This window comes from Physeter macrocephalus, chromosome 11 (genome assembly GCF_002837175.3).
Source record: "Physeter macrocephalus isolate SW-GA chromosome 11, ASM283717v5, whole genome shotgun sequence".
Taxonomy (NCBI): domain Eukaryota; kingdom Metazoa; phylum Chordata; class Mammalia; order Artiodactyla; family Physeteridae; genus Physeter; species Physeter macrocephalus.
In genome coordinates, this window is record NC_041224.1 from 49437192 (window position 1) to 49452096 (window position 14905).

Genomic DNA, 14905 nt, shown 5'->3' on the forward strand with positions numbered 1-14905 from the left:
TCCCGGACCGGGGCCCGAACCCGTGTCCCCTGCATCAGCAGGCGGACCCTCAACCACTGCGCCACCAGGGAAGCCCTATTTTTTTTTTAAATTTATTTATTTTTGGCTGCGTTGGGTCTTCGTTGCTGTGCGCAGGCTTTCTCTAATGGCGGCGAGCAGGGGCTACTCTTCATTGTGGTGTGTGGGCTTCTCATTGCGGTGGCTTCTCTTGTTATGGAGCACAGGCTCTAAGCGGTGGGCATCAGTAGTTGAGGCACACGGGCTCAGTAGTTGTGATACACAGGCTCTAGGGCACAGGCTCAGTAGTTGTGGCTCATGAGCTTAGTTGCTCTGCGGCATGTGGGATCTTCCCATACCGGGGCTCGAACCTATGTCCCCTGAATTGGCTGGCAGATTCTTAACCACTTTGCCACCAGGGAAGCACTCTCCTTCACTTTTGAAGGATAATTTCACTGGTTGGTGGTTTCCTTCTTTCAATGCTAAATATTTTACTCTACTCTCTTGGTTGCTTCCTTGCTTACTTGGTTTCTGAAGAGAAGACTTATTGTAATTCTTACCCTTGTTCCTCTGTAGGTAAGGTGGTTATTTCCCTCTGAGTTCTTCCAAGATTTCCTCTTTGTCTTTAATCTTCTGCAGTTTGAACATAATATGCCTAGGTGTAGATATTTTTTATTTATCCTGCTTGGTATTCTCTGAGCTTCCTAGATCTGTGGTATGCTGTCTGTCATTAATTGGGGAAAATTCTGCCATTAAACTTCAAATATTTTTTCTGTTCCTCACTTTCTTTCTTCTTCTGGTATTCCAATTATGCATGTTACATTTTCTGTAATCATCTCACAGTCTTGGATATTCTGTTCCAGCTTTTTCATTCTTTCTTCCTCCCTGTATTTTAGTTTTGGAAGTTTCTATTGACATATCTTCATACTTCATACTGATTCTTTCCTGAGTCATGTCCAGTCTACTGATGGACCCATCAAAGACATTCTCCATTTCTGTTATAGTATTTTTGATTATTAGCATTTCCTTTTGGTTCTTTCTTAGAGTTTCCATCTCTCTGCTTACATTACCCATCTGTTCTTGCATGTTGTCCACTTTTTCCATTAGAGCCCTTAGCATATTAATCTAGTGATTTTAAATTCAGTCTGATAATTCCAAAATCTGTGTCATATGAGTCTGGTTCTGATGCTTGGTTTACCTCTTCAGATTGTGCTTTTTTCCTTTTAGCATGCCTTGTAATTTTCTGCTGAAAGACAGACATGATGTTGGGTAAAAGGAACTGAGATAGATAGCTCCTTACTGCGAGGTGTTATGTTCATCTGTCTAAGAGCTGGGCTGCGTTAATTGTTTGCCATTGCTGTGGTGTCTGAAACTAAAATTTTCTCTAACTTCCTTGTTTTTGTCTCCCGTGTTGTCTTTGAGAGTACCTATAATAAGGTACTTATTAAGCAAGGTCTGAGGCTTATAGTTGTTTTAGCTGTAATCCCATTATTATACAGAAGCCCTACTGATGTGGTAAAATTGGGGGTGGGGGGTGAGAAGCATTCTACTCCCCTATGATTAGGTCTCAGGTCTTTTAGTGAGCCTGAGTTGGGTATTTCCCTTCCCCCACATAGAAGACTAGAGGGGACTGGAGTTGGGTATATTCTTTCCCTCAGGTCATTTAGGCTTTGGTAAAGCCCCAGTTGGTTAGGCTCTGGTAAAACAGTTTCCCTTGAGGCAGGCCTTCTTAAAGAGAACAGAGAGCTCTGGCTGTATTTCAAAATGGTTGCTTTTCTCCTCCTTTTATTCTTGTGACAACAGGAGTGAAGACTTTCAAGCTCTTTATGTGTTGGACCAGAAATCAAAAGTCAGTATACTTTATTATCATCACTGGGAGCTGAGTCACGACTACTGCTGAAATATAACTCTCATTTGTATTCTAATATGCTTTGCATATAATCCTGATTTTACCCAAGGTAGAATTACAAGACAATTAATAACAAGCAGGTGACTAGCATCTATTCTTTGTTAATGTAAGATAGTGAAGATTGAGAACAGTTATCTATATCCTTTGCATACTTCTCCCAGGTAGCAATGGTATACAGGGGTCCACAAAATACTGCCCAAGGGCCAAATCCTGCCAGCAGTGGAACAAATTTGGCCATCCCCATTCACTAATATGTTATTGATGGCTAATTTCCTAATACAATGGCAGAGTAAAGTAGTTGCAACAGAGACTCTGTCCAACAAAGCCAAAAATATTTACTATCTGGCCCTTTGAAGAAAAACCTTGCTGACTCCTGGATTATACATCCCATACTTTCTTGCACATGTGGTCACTGGTATCGTGTGCCTGTCTGCCTGTCTTTAAACTGTTGACCAGGGATGAGTGCAATGATGACTATGCACTATCTGTTTAATTTTTATTCATCAATTCACTTAATGTACAATTACTGAAACTAAAGATTTCAACTTAGTGGAAATCTTTTACAGCATAGTGTAAATGATGCTATAGCAGAATTATATTCAAATACTATGAAAATTAAAATAAAGGAGTTACTAACTCTACCTGGGGTACTCAAGAATTGAGAACGCTAAAGCTCTGCCACAGAGAAGACTTGGGCTTAATATTTTACTAGAAGATATCTCCTTTAAGCCAGTGGTTCTCTAACCTCAGTATCTATCAGAAACACTTGAAAGGCTACTAAAACAAAGACTGCTGGTCACACCCCCAGTTTCTGTTACAGTAAATCTGAGGTAGAGTCCCCAAATTTACAGCTCTAACAAGTTCCCAGGTGATGCTAGTATGACCACCATTTGACAACCACTGCTCTAACAAACCAAGTAGCATCGTATAAATACAATTTTAAAGCTTAAAAAGTCTTTTAGGGCTTCCCTGGTGGCGCAGTGGTTGAGAGTCCGCCTGCCGATGCAGGGGACACGGGTTCGTGCCCCGGTCCAGGAAGATCCCACATGCCGCGGAGCGGCTGACCGCAAAAAAAAAAAAAAAAAAAAAAAAAAAAAAAAAAAAAAAAAAAAAGAAAAGTCTTTTAAAGATAAACTAGTTGCTGTATCTCTCTGAAAGAATATCTAGCAGGCCAAATAAACAAATTAAAAAGGCTCTATGTCAGATAAACAGGCCCAGCAGACTAGCCTGTTTTATGAATCTGAAATACTTCAGCCCTCAGAATTATTTTCCTATTTTAGTCATTCCCTCCTTACTTCCCAGATAAATCCACCTTCCTCAGTTACTTGCCCTCACTCACAGGTTTCCTTTGCTGTCTTCAGGCTTCAGCCATGACTCAACAAGTTACCTTAGCCTTGGATCTTGGCTCCCAAAATAAGTAGGTCAAACCTTCCACCAGGACCAAACTTAAAAGAAGCTATCTCCAGCTCAATGTTAAGGGAGTCTTGAAAATTCCAAGTTTATCACTTGGGAACTAAGCTGGGACACAGCTGATCAGTCCAGAAAACCCTAACTAAATACAACTGACCTTTGAACAATGCGGAGGACGGGCTGCCCACCCCTGTGCAGTCAAAATTCTGAGTATAATTTTACAGTCACTCTTAGTATCTGTGGTTCCGCATCTGCGGCTTCAACCAACCACGGATGGTGTAGTACCACCATAGCACATACCTACTGAAAAAATTCCACATAAATGTGGACCCTCCCAGTTCGAACTCACGTTGTTCAAGGGTCAACTCTACTACTGTATACTCATTCATGAAAGGTTACAGAACTATGTAGTAGTCATCTGCTCAGTATTTTTTAAATGAGGGACACAACGGCTCTCACGTGGGATATACATCATTTTTTAATCTAAATACAGTGCAGTGAAAGACATTTGACTAGTAAAACTGAAACTCAAAACACATGATTACTTCAGTTTCGCCAATATAATTTTTTAAAAAATCAACTGCTATAAGTCCTCTATTATGTAAAATGCAGCATGAGTTTAATAACTTGTTTGGGGAGGAAATTACCTCATTAAATATATAAAATACAGAAACATTAATATGTAGAAAAAAATAAATTACCTCTAAGAATATAGTAAACAAAAATGGTATTCAGTAGTACCTACTGCTACATGAGAAATAAAAAGATGCAAAAGATGTTGCCCCTAGCTTCAAAGAACTTGTTGTTTATTGAAACAGCACAGGAAAAAAATTAAGAGTGATTAAGTGCTTAATTGTACAGACCTCAATATATAACATGAGATCAAGAAAAAACAAATATGGACTAGGGTAGCTAAAGAATATTTTATAGTACAATAACTCGTGCTATGACTTCAAAATAGTTAAAACGTGATTAAGCAGGATTTGGAGACAGGGCAGTAGAGATTCTAGAAAAGATACAAAGCAGGAGTGAAAGCAGGACCACAAAATATAAGGCAGACAGTGAAGTGCCTGCTGCACTGAAGTGGAGTTGAATGCTTGTGAACAGCAAGAAGTAGGGCTGGATGTACTGTACAGGAGGACTAGGTTACAAAGGCCTTTAAAACCTGACAAATATTCAGTCACGGTACGGGGGGCAAGAGGAAATTACTTTAGGCTTTAGATACATAAAAAAGGATGTTTTAGAGACTGATTTTTGGCAGCAGTATACAGCATCATTGAACAGGGGGAAAGGCCAGGGGCAGAGAACAGTTATTTTGCTGCTGTAATAATCCAGGAATGAGATAGTAAAGCACTTAGCTATGGTCCTGGCAGTAGAAATAGGAAGATAGGGAGAAACTTAAGTGACAAGGCGAACTTGGCAACATGTTAAAATATTGGGCAAGGGATGAGAGAGAAAAATCAAATATGAAGCCAATACAGCTAGCCTTATAGAATGAAGGAACACTAGTATCTACTACCAAAAGAACTAGAATAATTGGAAAGGAAAGCAAATTGAGGTGGCAAGGCATCATGGCATAGAAGGGCTAGTGTGAAAATGCCATGTTTAACGTGACAATAGTGGCAACCTGTACTCTGGCGAATGAATGAGTAGATGTGGTTAGAGTTGTCTGCTGAGCCTATCTATTTCGTGACTTTAGCAAAGATATAAAAAGAGAAAAAGAATGGATGGCTGAGAAGTAAGTGTTTGGATATGCACAATTAAAGAGCACCTAGAGGAAAGCAGCAGAACAGATAAAACATTAATCAGAGGTAAGGTCCCAAAAACAGAGATCCTACATCCTTGCCCATGGAATCCCCAATGCCTGGCAGAGCAGCTGATACAAAGGTGACTCTCAAAAAGGAATGAATGAGAATTTCCAAAGTGCGAAGGAATCTTAATAATCAGAAGAAAAGTTACAAAATGAAAAACAGAGTCTCAGAAAAGGCCACTGAGTTGGCAAGAAGAGCAGGAAGCCAGACTGCAAGAGTTAAAATGGGTAAGAGACAGAAAAGATCTGAAGGAGAGACGGCAGCGTAAAGGGAAGAGCAGCAGGACAGACAATGAGCATTATTTTACTTGTTTGGATATTTTTCCAAACTAAAAATAATACTTGCTCATTTAAAAAAAATTGGAGAATATAACAAAGCAGAGGGAAAAACCATACATTGTTCCACCACCTAAGTGCAGACACAGTTAACACTTTTAAAATGTATGTTCAAACTTATTCCACCAAAAATATGAGTAGGCTTACATACCATACAACAGGATAATATGTGAGGGACTGGAGGGAGGGAAAGAGATAAGGAAACTAGTAAAACCACCAGGGGTAAGATTAACTAGCAATAATTACTATATTTCTTAAACCTTTTCTTAGTGGTCAGAAAAACAGTACTTTTCTGTTATAATTATTATCATCAAGAGTAAAGATTTTTGCATATTTGTTAATAGTTTATGCTATTCTTCCTATAAAATGAGCATCTACATTCTTCATTCACTTACCTAATGACGTTTTTCTTATGACTATGAATGAGCTCTTTAGGTCTTTGAGGGATCAACTGTTTGTTTTATTGCAAAACCTCCAAGGTTGTTTGCTGCTGATTTAAGGAAGTCCTAAGCATGTATAAAGCCACAGGAAAAGCAGCCTATGGAAAAGAACAGTTTGATGATGCTGACAGAAAAGGGGTATGTGTTAAAACAAATTCCCTAAATATATGGACACATATGAATCCAACAGGGAAAGCAAACTGCCTCCAATAATAGAAAGGTACATAGATATAGATGCCAAGATACAGGAGCCAAGATATGGGCTGAATGAGATACATGAGGGACCCCCACGTTAAATATTCTAATCCTCTTCATGAAGTGGCATCATTCACTGAGTCAATTCAGGGTACACAGTCCCCTGCCAAGACTGCTATTGGAGCAGTTCTGGTCCCCTGCCCCAGCTCTACCCACCCTCATCCTTTTCTTCTCTATTATTACTTTACATTATTGCTTCCACCTCTGTGCATTAAAATTTAGATGAGAGGATTGCGACTGGTGAAAACACCACTCCTCAGTCAAGAAAACTTTGTCCTAAGCTATTTCTCTCTAATTAGTCTCATTACTGGCAAGGCTTACTGTCATCAACAACTCTGAATCTAATTCCTGATAGTGGGAATAAAGATCTCCCAGTAAGCAAACTGTAAAATGTATCTGGATCAATAGCCCTTCCCTTGATTTTTTGCTAAGGCCATGATCCTGAATTTTGCCAATAAAACTATAATGTCCTCACTGAATCTTTCTCTCATCTAATTCTGTATTTGTTTATACCATTGATTACACCATCACTGCATGTAACAAAATCTTACTTTTGTTAAATTCAATTATGTTGCATACAACTATACACAGAGGGTGAATGTAAGGTAGAGCTAGTGTCATATTGCTTTTTAATCTTGCTATGCCTGTATGTAGTAGATATTAAAATAAATGTGCACTGAATTCAGTTTTCTTTGACCACTTGATTCCATAAATGCAGGATTAGTTGCTGACCTTCTCACTTCTTTGGAACTTGTATGTACAGAATTTGTCCAAACAAAGCTTGCTAATATCTTCTACTGCAGAAAAAGGGATCATGCATTTAGTAATTTGACAGTTAATTTTTTGATCATAGATTGCTTATACGCAAATGCAATTAATAAATCTAATGAATGCAATCAAATTAGGGAAATGATTCACTTACATTAACTGAAGCATCTTGTTCAAATACATTTCCCAACCTCCCAGAAGGACCAACTTTGCTCCAAGCAATATATCACTGAAGTGACACTCTTATCTAAATACATTTTAAAAATTTCATGTATACTGCAAAAACCATGGCAAGTTCTTGGCTCTCCCATATACAAATAATATTTTACTGTCATACTGTAAACTACTTATTATGCAGTGATTGCTTTGTTTCAGGTATATTCGGTCTCTGAATTCTTATAAAACTTACATATTGGAAAATGAGAATGTTTCATTTAAATTCAGTAAAAATTCACTAAAATGGATTCATCTCAGGTAAGGCCAGTCTAAATTACTGAAAAAAACTAATTTATACACCTTAGATCATTGTTCCTTAGGAGTTGGGAGAAGTTTCATGGAAGCAGTAGCACATGAGTTGGATCTTAAAGTAAAGTAAGACACTTACATCAACAGAAAAAAGAGAAGGGTTTTTAAGGTAGCAGGTAAAAAGACCAGCACAGGCATAAGCAGAGAAACAAGATAATGAAAGCAAAGAAAAAGGGTTATGGATAATACAAACTGAAGTAGCCACTTAATACAGTAATCCCCTGTTCCCATCTTGAAGCTACTTAGGAGCAAAAGATCATCAAAATAGGAAAGCCACAGAAAAATAAAAACACAAGAAAAGAATGAAAAACACAAACCCAAGTGCTCTACATGCTTGGTTTGTATCTTAAAATTAGGAATCACAGATGGCAACCCCAAAGCTCTAGGGAATCATCCTCCAAGATAACCAATAGTTCTGATGCTTTACCTATAACACAGCTCAAATTCTAAAAATCACGGATTTCAGAAAGAAAAGGGGAGGTAAATATAGGGCATATGTACCATCACTTCCTATTCCCATGCCCTTGGTAGGCATCACTCATTAATCAGACTTGTGGCATGCAAGTTCAAGTCCATTTGAATCCTGTGTCGAAATGAGTGTAAAGGTATCCTTTGCTATCTGAACCCTTCCTATCCAAACCCAGACCACCACAAACAGGTTCAGGAATTTTTTTTTTTTTTTAAGATAAAGCTATTTGGAGGAGATGGTATTTCCCACCATATGTACTCTTGCTTCCCCAAATTCCAAAACATAACAGATTTGGAACCTGTCACTCTGACCTCTCACTCTTCAAATTAAGAAACCAAACAGGGTACAAATAGCAAGGAATACACCTGTATGTTTTCAGTTTGTTCTGAGATACAAAACCTCACCTCCCACACATTCTTGTAATATATATAGGAGCTCCTGTAATAGAGGCCTGATAGAGGTATTGTGCATAATTAACCAAACCTCATTGTTTTCTATTTCCTCTTATGAATAGGAAGTATACAGTGCATGACACAGAAAAAAGTAAACGTCTCAAGAAAGAAAAATTAAATCATGTTTTAAAGTTTTTATTCACGTGGGTTAAGGTTAAGCGTTAACTACCTTAATCTCATAGTCAGCAATCAAGTGCATTAAGGCTTCAGAGCTTATTGTTCCTTGTTTATTATCCTGCCCAGGGCAGAAAGAGTCTTCCTCTTGTTGGCCCATGTTACTCTTCTTTAACCTGAACTTTTAGAACCTCAAGGAAGCAGAAGAGAAAGCAACTAAAAAGACCAAATGCAGAGAGACAGTGGAAAAGGAGGCACTCGACAAAGCTGTCTAGTTTGGTCTGAAATACAGAGTATCTTACTGTCTCATTCTTTATAATACTTATAAAGAACACTCTGTCACAGCTACAAATTAAAATGTCTACCCTTGATGAATAAAGTTGTGAAGCTCAACTCAACACTCAATTTTCTGAAAAGAATACACACCTTTCTTATTTACATAACCAAATTTACAATATAACACTCTCTACTGCCTTAAAATATTATATTATTACTACAGGAGAAAAGTTCCTATGTGAGATGCTCTTACGTATCGAGCACCTCTTCATAAACAAAACAATCACACAAATAACCCCCCTAGTGCAATCTCTCAACTAGCAACTAGTAAACTCCCCAACAACAGGTAGTACTACATAGTCTCACATATTTTTGCATAATAAACAACAGCTCTTAGAATACATTAAGTGTAACACAAGCTCAATAAATATTTGCAGACTGAATCTCACATAACAGAACTCTTGCACATGGTAACAATAAGTGAATTACACCTTCAGGTAGTTCTCCTGGGCTAGCACCCAAGGAAACACCGACAAAACCTAACAATCCGTCCACTGAAAATGTTCTGCTGATTGCTGATTAATTAAATGTTAGTCTTTCACTGTACTTATGGTCTGCTTTATTATTGCTATCAATATTAATTTAGTAACAGAGCCATAGCAATTTAAGCTAAAGGAACTTGCAGGGTCATCTAGTATAAACCTTTCATTTTGTAGACAAGGAAACGAAGGGGTCTACTTTTCCCATGCTTTGGCACTTGTCACCGCATTCCCTGGTCCTCTAACTGAATGAAAGAGAGGTTTTATTGCACATTTTTGCTTAGGTTAATATTACATGTGAATGGGCATTCCTCAAATGCCAGTCTCTAGAAAAGTACTTTGTATATAGCAGGTACTCAGGTGAGTACTTAAACACTGTTCTTGCTTAAAGTGTTCAAATTTGAGTGAACGACAATGCTCATTTTCATTTGTACAGTTTTAGTATGTAACATTTTTCTAATATAAAAAGTGATTTGATGTGTTTTTATTCAAAGCATCTTTCATAACAAATAAGACACTTCTGCCTTTCCCACCACTGTGAAGTTCATTTCCCCCAATAATACCAAAAACTAATAGTGACACAGAAACCAAATCAGTTCTGCACATTACATCATTCAAGACACCTCCCGATGGGGAGGGCAAGCTGGTCAATTATTTATACACACACATAATCAGTACCTAAGTTAAACGAGGCCATAAAGTTGAGGGGTTTGAAACTGCTTAACTTGCCTTTCTGAGCAATAGGGAAGACAATTTCATCAGTTTCTTATCATAGAGAACAAGGAATTGCCTTCTTTCTGGAATCAGAAACAGTGCTAGAATGCACCATCACAGCTGGCCTCAATACAGACAAGCTAAAAGGACCCTAAGTCTTTGGTGTGCTTGGTATGGAAGGTAGGTTGAACTCAGGGTAGGTGACATGTCAAACAACTAATCAAAATATTTAAAAGCCAGATGATATACTAGTCAGTCCCCAAATTTAAAGCAAAATGAAAATCCTGGGCTTATGGTTAAAGTAAACTCTAAAGTCATGAGCTTTATAGCAAATGTTTCCCACTGAAGTTGAAGAAACAATAACTATTTCTTAGAGCTAAAAACTGCCTGTCCCAGAACCAAGGACAAAACTGAACTACTGAGTTCTATGACAGGGGACAGAAATCAGAACAAATATGGCGCTAACAAGAAAAACGTATGGATCGCCATACTTTGCTCGCTGCAACTAAGAAATAAAAGAGTAAAACAAAATTGCTCAATTTGGGTTTAAATTCTAAATCTAAAATGTACCAGATCCAGACCTCTGTATAACTTACAGGATTAAATAAAGACAAGGAACTACAGCCACAGCACTGCTCCCAGGATCTGACAATGAATCAGAGGAATCCTATATCTTCCCTGTCACTCAATTTATCTCTTTCCATAAAGTGTGTAGAATAATGACACATCATATAGAACTGTTTTAAAAAAAAATGGTTTTTAAGGTCTTACTTGCAAATAGTTATATAAATAAAAATAACTGATAATAAAGAATTCTTTTAAGAATCCCTGAATTTGTTTGTTGAGTAAATACAGTATCAGAACATTTTCTACAATGAAACATCATGATTTCTTTTCAATTTATAGGTAAATGTTTGTCGTCTATGTGACAGTCTAATTCCAAATATGCTAATCACTCCCAACCATGCAGGTATGATTATTCTTAAACATAACTAATCACAAACAGGCAGAGCGATTTCAAATGCAAATTTTCCACAGTAATTTTATTCTATCAGGGTTTCAAGAAAAATTGCTTTAAAAAGGAAAAGAAAAGCACTTAAATTCTTTTGGTCTAAATTAAATACATTCTTTTTTTTGTAAACTGTGAAGACACTGGGAGATAAGAGGAAGGAAAAACTTGCTTCAGTATTCTTTTTTTAGGTAACCAAAGAGGGGTGCAATGTAAGTTAAAAAAGTTTGCAGTAAGGTTAGATTGTGGCTTTGTTTTAGGTTGCCAGTATGAGTTTTTATTCAGAAAAAATGCATGAGTTACTAGCTTTCCTTTTTTAATGAAAAGTTTATATTAGAATTCTATTATTTTCTATTACTTACAAAATATAAATACTATGTTATAGCATATTCAGTATTAAAACACACCTCTGCAAATAAATCTCCTTTCAAGTGAGTTGTGTAAGTGATCTGGACCTCTGTCTATGGAGTGGGAATAAGGAAGATCAAGAAAGGTACAGGCTCGTTACATTGGACTTAAACTGAAGATTCCCATAAATATATTACACAAATACTACAAAACTATCAAGTTATCAAGTTAGTAACTTTATTTTGTAGAACTATCTTAAAAATACATTATATTTCCAATTCTTAAGAAATCTGGTTTCTGATGTTAATCATTAAGTACCATGATTTCAACTCAGAATACTTAATATTTTTTCCAAAGACTCATTTTTAATGATTGAAATAACCATGGACATACTTTTATCTAACAGTATTTTAGTTTAATAAACAGAATAGATTAATTATGAACTGAGATAATAAATAATTCATTATCCAGCTAAAGGCCTACATCACATACTGTATATTTGTAAAATAGGAGGACAAGTTCAGACTTGTTTGTGACCTGCAAGTCCAATAATTTAGAAACTATGATCAACCTAAATGCAAAACCCTTTTGATAATTATTAAATGCCACATTTCTGTTTAACGCAATTTTATTTTTCTCTTTTTTTTTTTTTTTGCGGTACGCGGGCCTCTCACTGCTGTGGCCTCTCCCGCTGCGGAGCACAGGCTCCGGACGCGCAGGCTCAGCTACCATGGCTCACGGGCCCAGCCGCTCTGCGGCATGTGGGATCTTCCCGGACCGGGGCACGAACCCGTGTCCCCTGCATCGGCAGGCGGACTCTCAACCACTGCGCCACCAGGGAAGCCCCTGTTTAATGCAATTTTAAATTCTCATTAGTAATGATCCCAAAAATTGATATAGGATGTACTACAAAACTGATAATCTTTCAGAATATTATCAAGTGATAAAATAATTGGTAAAAAGATATTGTTGCTTCAAAAAAATGTGAAATGAGATACCTAAAGAACTGCAATCTTACCTATTAAAAGTCATTTTAATTTTATACACATACACACACTATTTCTTAGGAAGAGATTGTGGTGAAGGAGCTTTCACTTTCTAATGTCTTTATTTTATATAGTCACTTGATGAATAACATAAATCCAGTCTTGCGGAGCAGCGGCTATGAGTCTATATTACATAGAGCCGCTAACGTTGTTTATGATCCACAAATGTTGTTTATTCTAAAGTTTTAAATATAAAGAAATAATTTTTGCAAATAGGATTTCTAAAGCTGAAAATTAAATGCTACTAAGTGTGCCAGTACAATTTTAAAACGAAGCTGTAAAACTGTACATTTGGGGATTAAGGTGTTTGTTGTCAGTTTTTCTTTTCAGAGCAAGTACCAAAAACTGAAGCACACTGTACTTCAGAAGTTTTTCTTACAGTAAAATCAGCGCAGTTAAGTTGTAATGGATGTGTAAATATAAATGATCAATTAAAGAATAATTAAATCACGATTTACCAAAAGGAGCACCACTCCACTATCATTATCATTCAAACACTTCAGTCCACTGCCTATACAACTTATTCATATTTTAAAAATATAAGGTGAAGGTTCCTTTCCCCTATTGTTCTCATAATAAATTAAAACATATACTTACTAATTCAACTTTCAAAATTTGCCTTTCTTAAAAGATTTTAGTCCTTTAACTCGGATATCCCTTACCTGAATGTAAAAACCAAAGTGCTCAATTCAGATTTCAGAGACACTAGTTACATCAAGTTAATAGGGGGGAAAAAAAACCTGGTTTCTGGAAACCTTTATGGTAAGGAGATTAAGCATCTCTTCCTTTAAATTACAGCTTTAAAAGGGGGTAGGGCATCCATCGAAGAATAAAGCCTTCTCTCTCTCTCTCTCTCTCTCTCTCTCTCTCTCTCTCACACACGCACACACACAAGGCAATCCTATTTATCTGACCTATTCAAATTGCCACAGCAGGACTATTGTTAACCCTAAAAAATTCTCCTTTAAAACATTTAAACTTCATTTTAAAATTAAAACTGAAAGCAAGATACTCAGCTGCCAACTACTGTGTAGTATGAAACTATTAAAGCCTGCACTGACCTACTTCATATTATCATCATGACAATATGGATGTATGCCAAGAAAATAATGAAATTACTATATAACAAACTTTAATTTTGTACTCAAAAACTGTCACTTTTTAAATGTGTAAATATTGTACTGCAATGCCAGGTGTTTTATGATACTTTTTAAGTTGCAATATAAAAAAAGTAAGGAGTTTTGATATTTCAGTAATCATATTCAATGATGAACATGCAAGATCTCACTTTTAAAATCAGAGCTTTTTTAAACACCACATTTAATTCTATTTTTAAACGTCTATTAAAAGCAGTCTCTTAGACTAAACTCCAAATAATGCTTTCCATTTTTAAAATAGCACTACACTTTTTAAAACATGTCAGTTAATGAAGAACCCTACAAAAATAATGCAAGTTCATGTTCAAAGAATATTTGCAATGGCTCTAACAGAGGACAGACTTAACTCAGTGTATTTAATTATTAAAAGACTGCTACCAGTCTTTCAGAGTTTAATCTAATGTTGAAATATTGGAAATTCTCACACAAGAAAGTATAGGAATAGCAAAGGATATTTCATCCATGGTTTCTAAAAAAAGACACACGAAATGGCAACACATTTATTTTAAATTAAACACATCCTTTTAAATTAGAAAATCACTTTGCAGTGTAAACTACCACCTTAAAATATCTCATACTAAAGAAACCCTTTCTTCACAATCAATGCAAAGATTAAGATCCCTGGTAGAGAATTTTAATCTCAGCATAAAGAAGGCAAAAACATCCAGAAACAGCAGCTAAACCAACTGAAAGGAAGAGATACATTAGGTTTTGTGCTGCACATTAATATTCTTACGCACAATGTCTGGTGAAAATTCACAAAGCACTTCTTCCTCCTAGTATGACTGCAAAAAGGAGTAAACACATTTTACATTCCTCAGTCCCAAATTCATGCTACCATCATGCACCATGACTTAATTTCGACCCGTATTCCTCTTACATATAAGTGAAAAACATAAATGACTTGTTTATCTGCACTCGAAATTGAGGAGGGGGTAAAAGCATTTTTTGGCTCCGGAGCCCAGGGGCTCATGCAAAGTCCCCACACCTCCAGAGGTCCTATGAATACGCACCCGACTTTGTGGAGACCCCCATTCAATGAATGCATCAGCCTCCTCCTCGGCTCCCTTACCCGCCGCCCCCCACCCGCTTTGCAGCAGAAATGTGCCTGGGCTTTTTTACCCCAGCGATGGAGGATCCTCTTACCAGATGGAGTTCTTGATCCTGTGTTGCAGCGCGCTGGCCTCTGTCCCTGGCAGCCCGGGCACAAGGGCTGGCAGAGCCACCCCCGAGTTGGGGGCGCTGGGGGGAGGCTGCTGATGGGCATCAGGCTGCTGTGGTGGCGGCTGTTGTTGTTCCTCTGCCATCGCTGCTGGAGGGGGGGGAGGGAG

The 14905-nt window shown here is 37.2% G+C and overlaps 1 protein-coding gene across 4 annotated transcripts in view; it reads right to left on the reverse strand.

Annotated features, from left to right (window-relative positions):
• The window catches only part of RFX7 (regulatory factor X7), a 157868-nt gene that overhangs the window by 142428 nt on the left and 535 nt on the right, over window positions 1-14905 (reverse strand). For 3 of the 4 annotated variants that reach the window (XM_055087969.1, XM_024128749.3, XM_028496313.2), the window contains exon 2: window positions 14721-14883. In XM_055087969.1, the coding sequence (XP_054943944.1) occupies window positions 14721-14881 (161 nt within the window). In that variant the 5' untranslated portion in view covers window positions 14882-14883. Of the gene's footprint in view, window positions 1-14720; window positions 14887-14905 lie in introns of all 4 variants that reach the window. The other variant, XM_024128748.3, reaches the window with a different exon arrangement.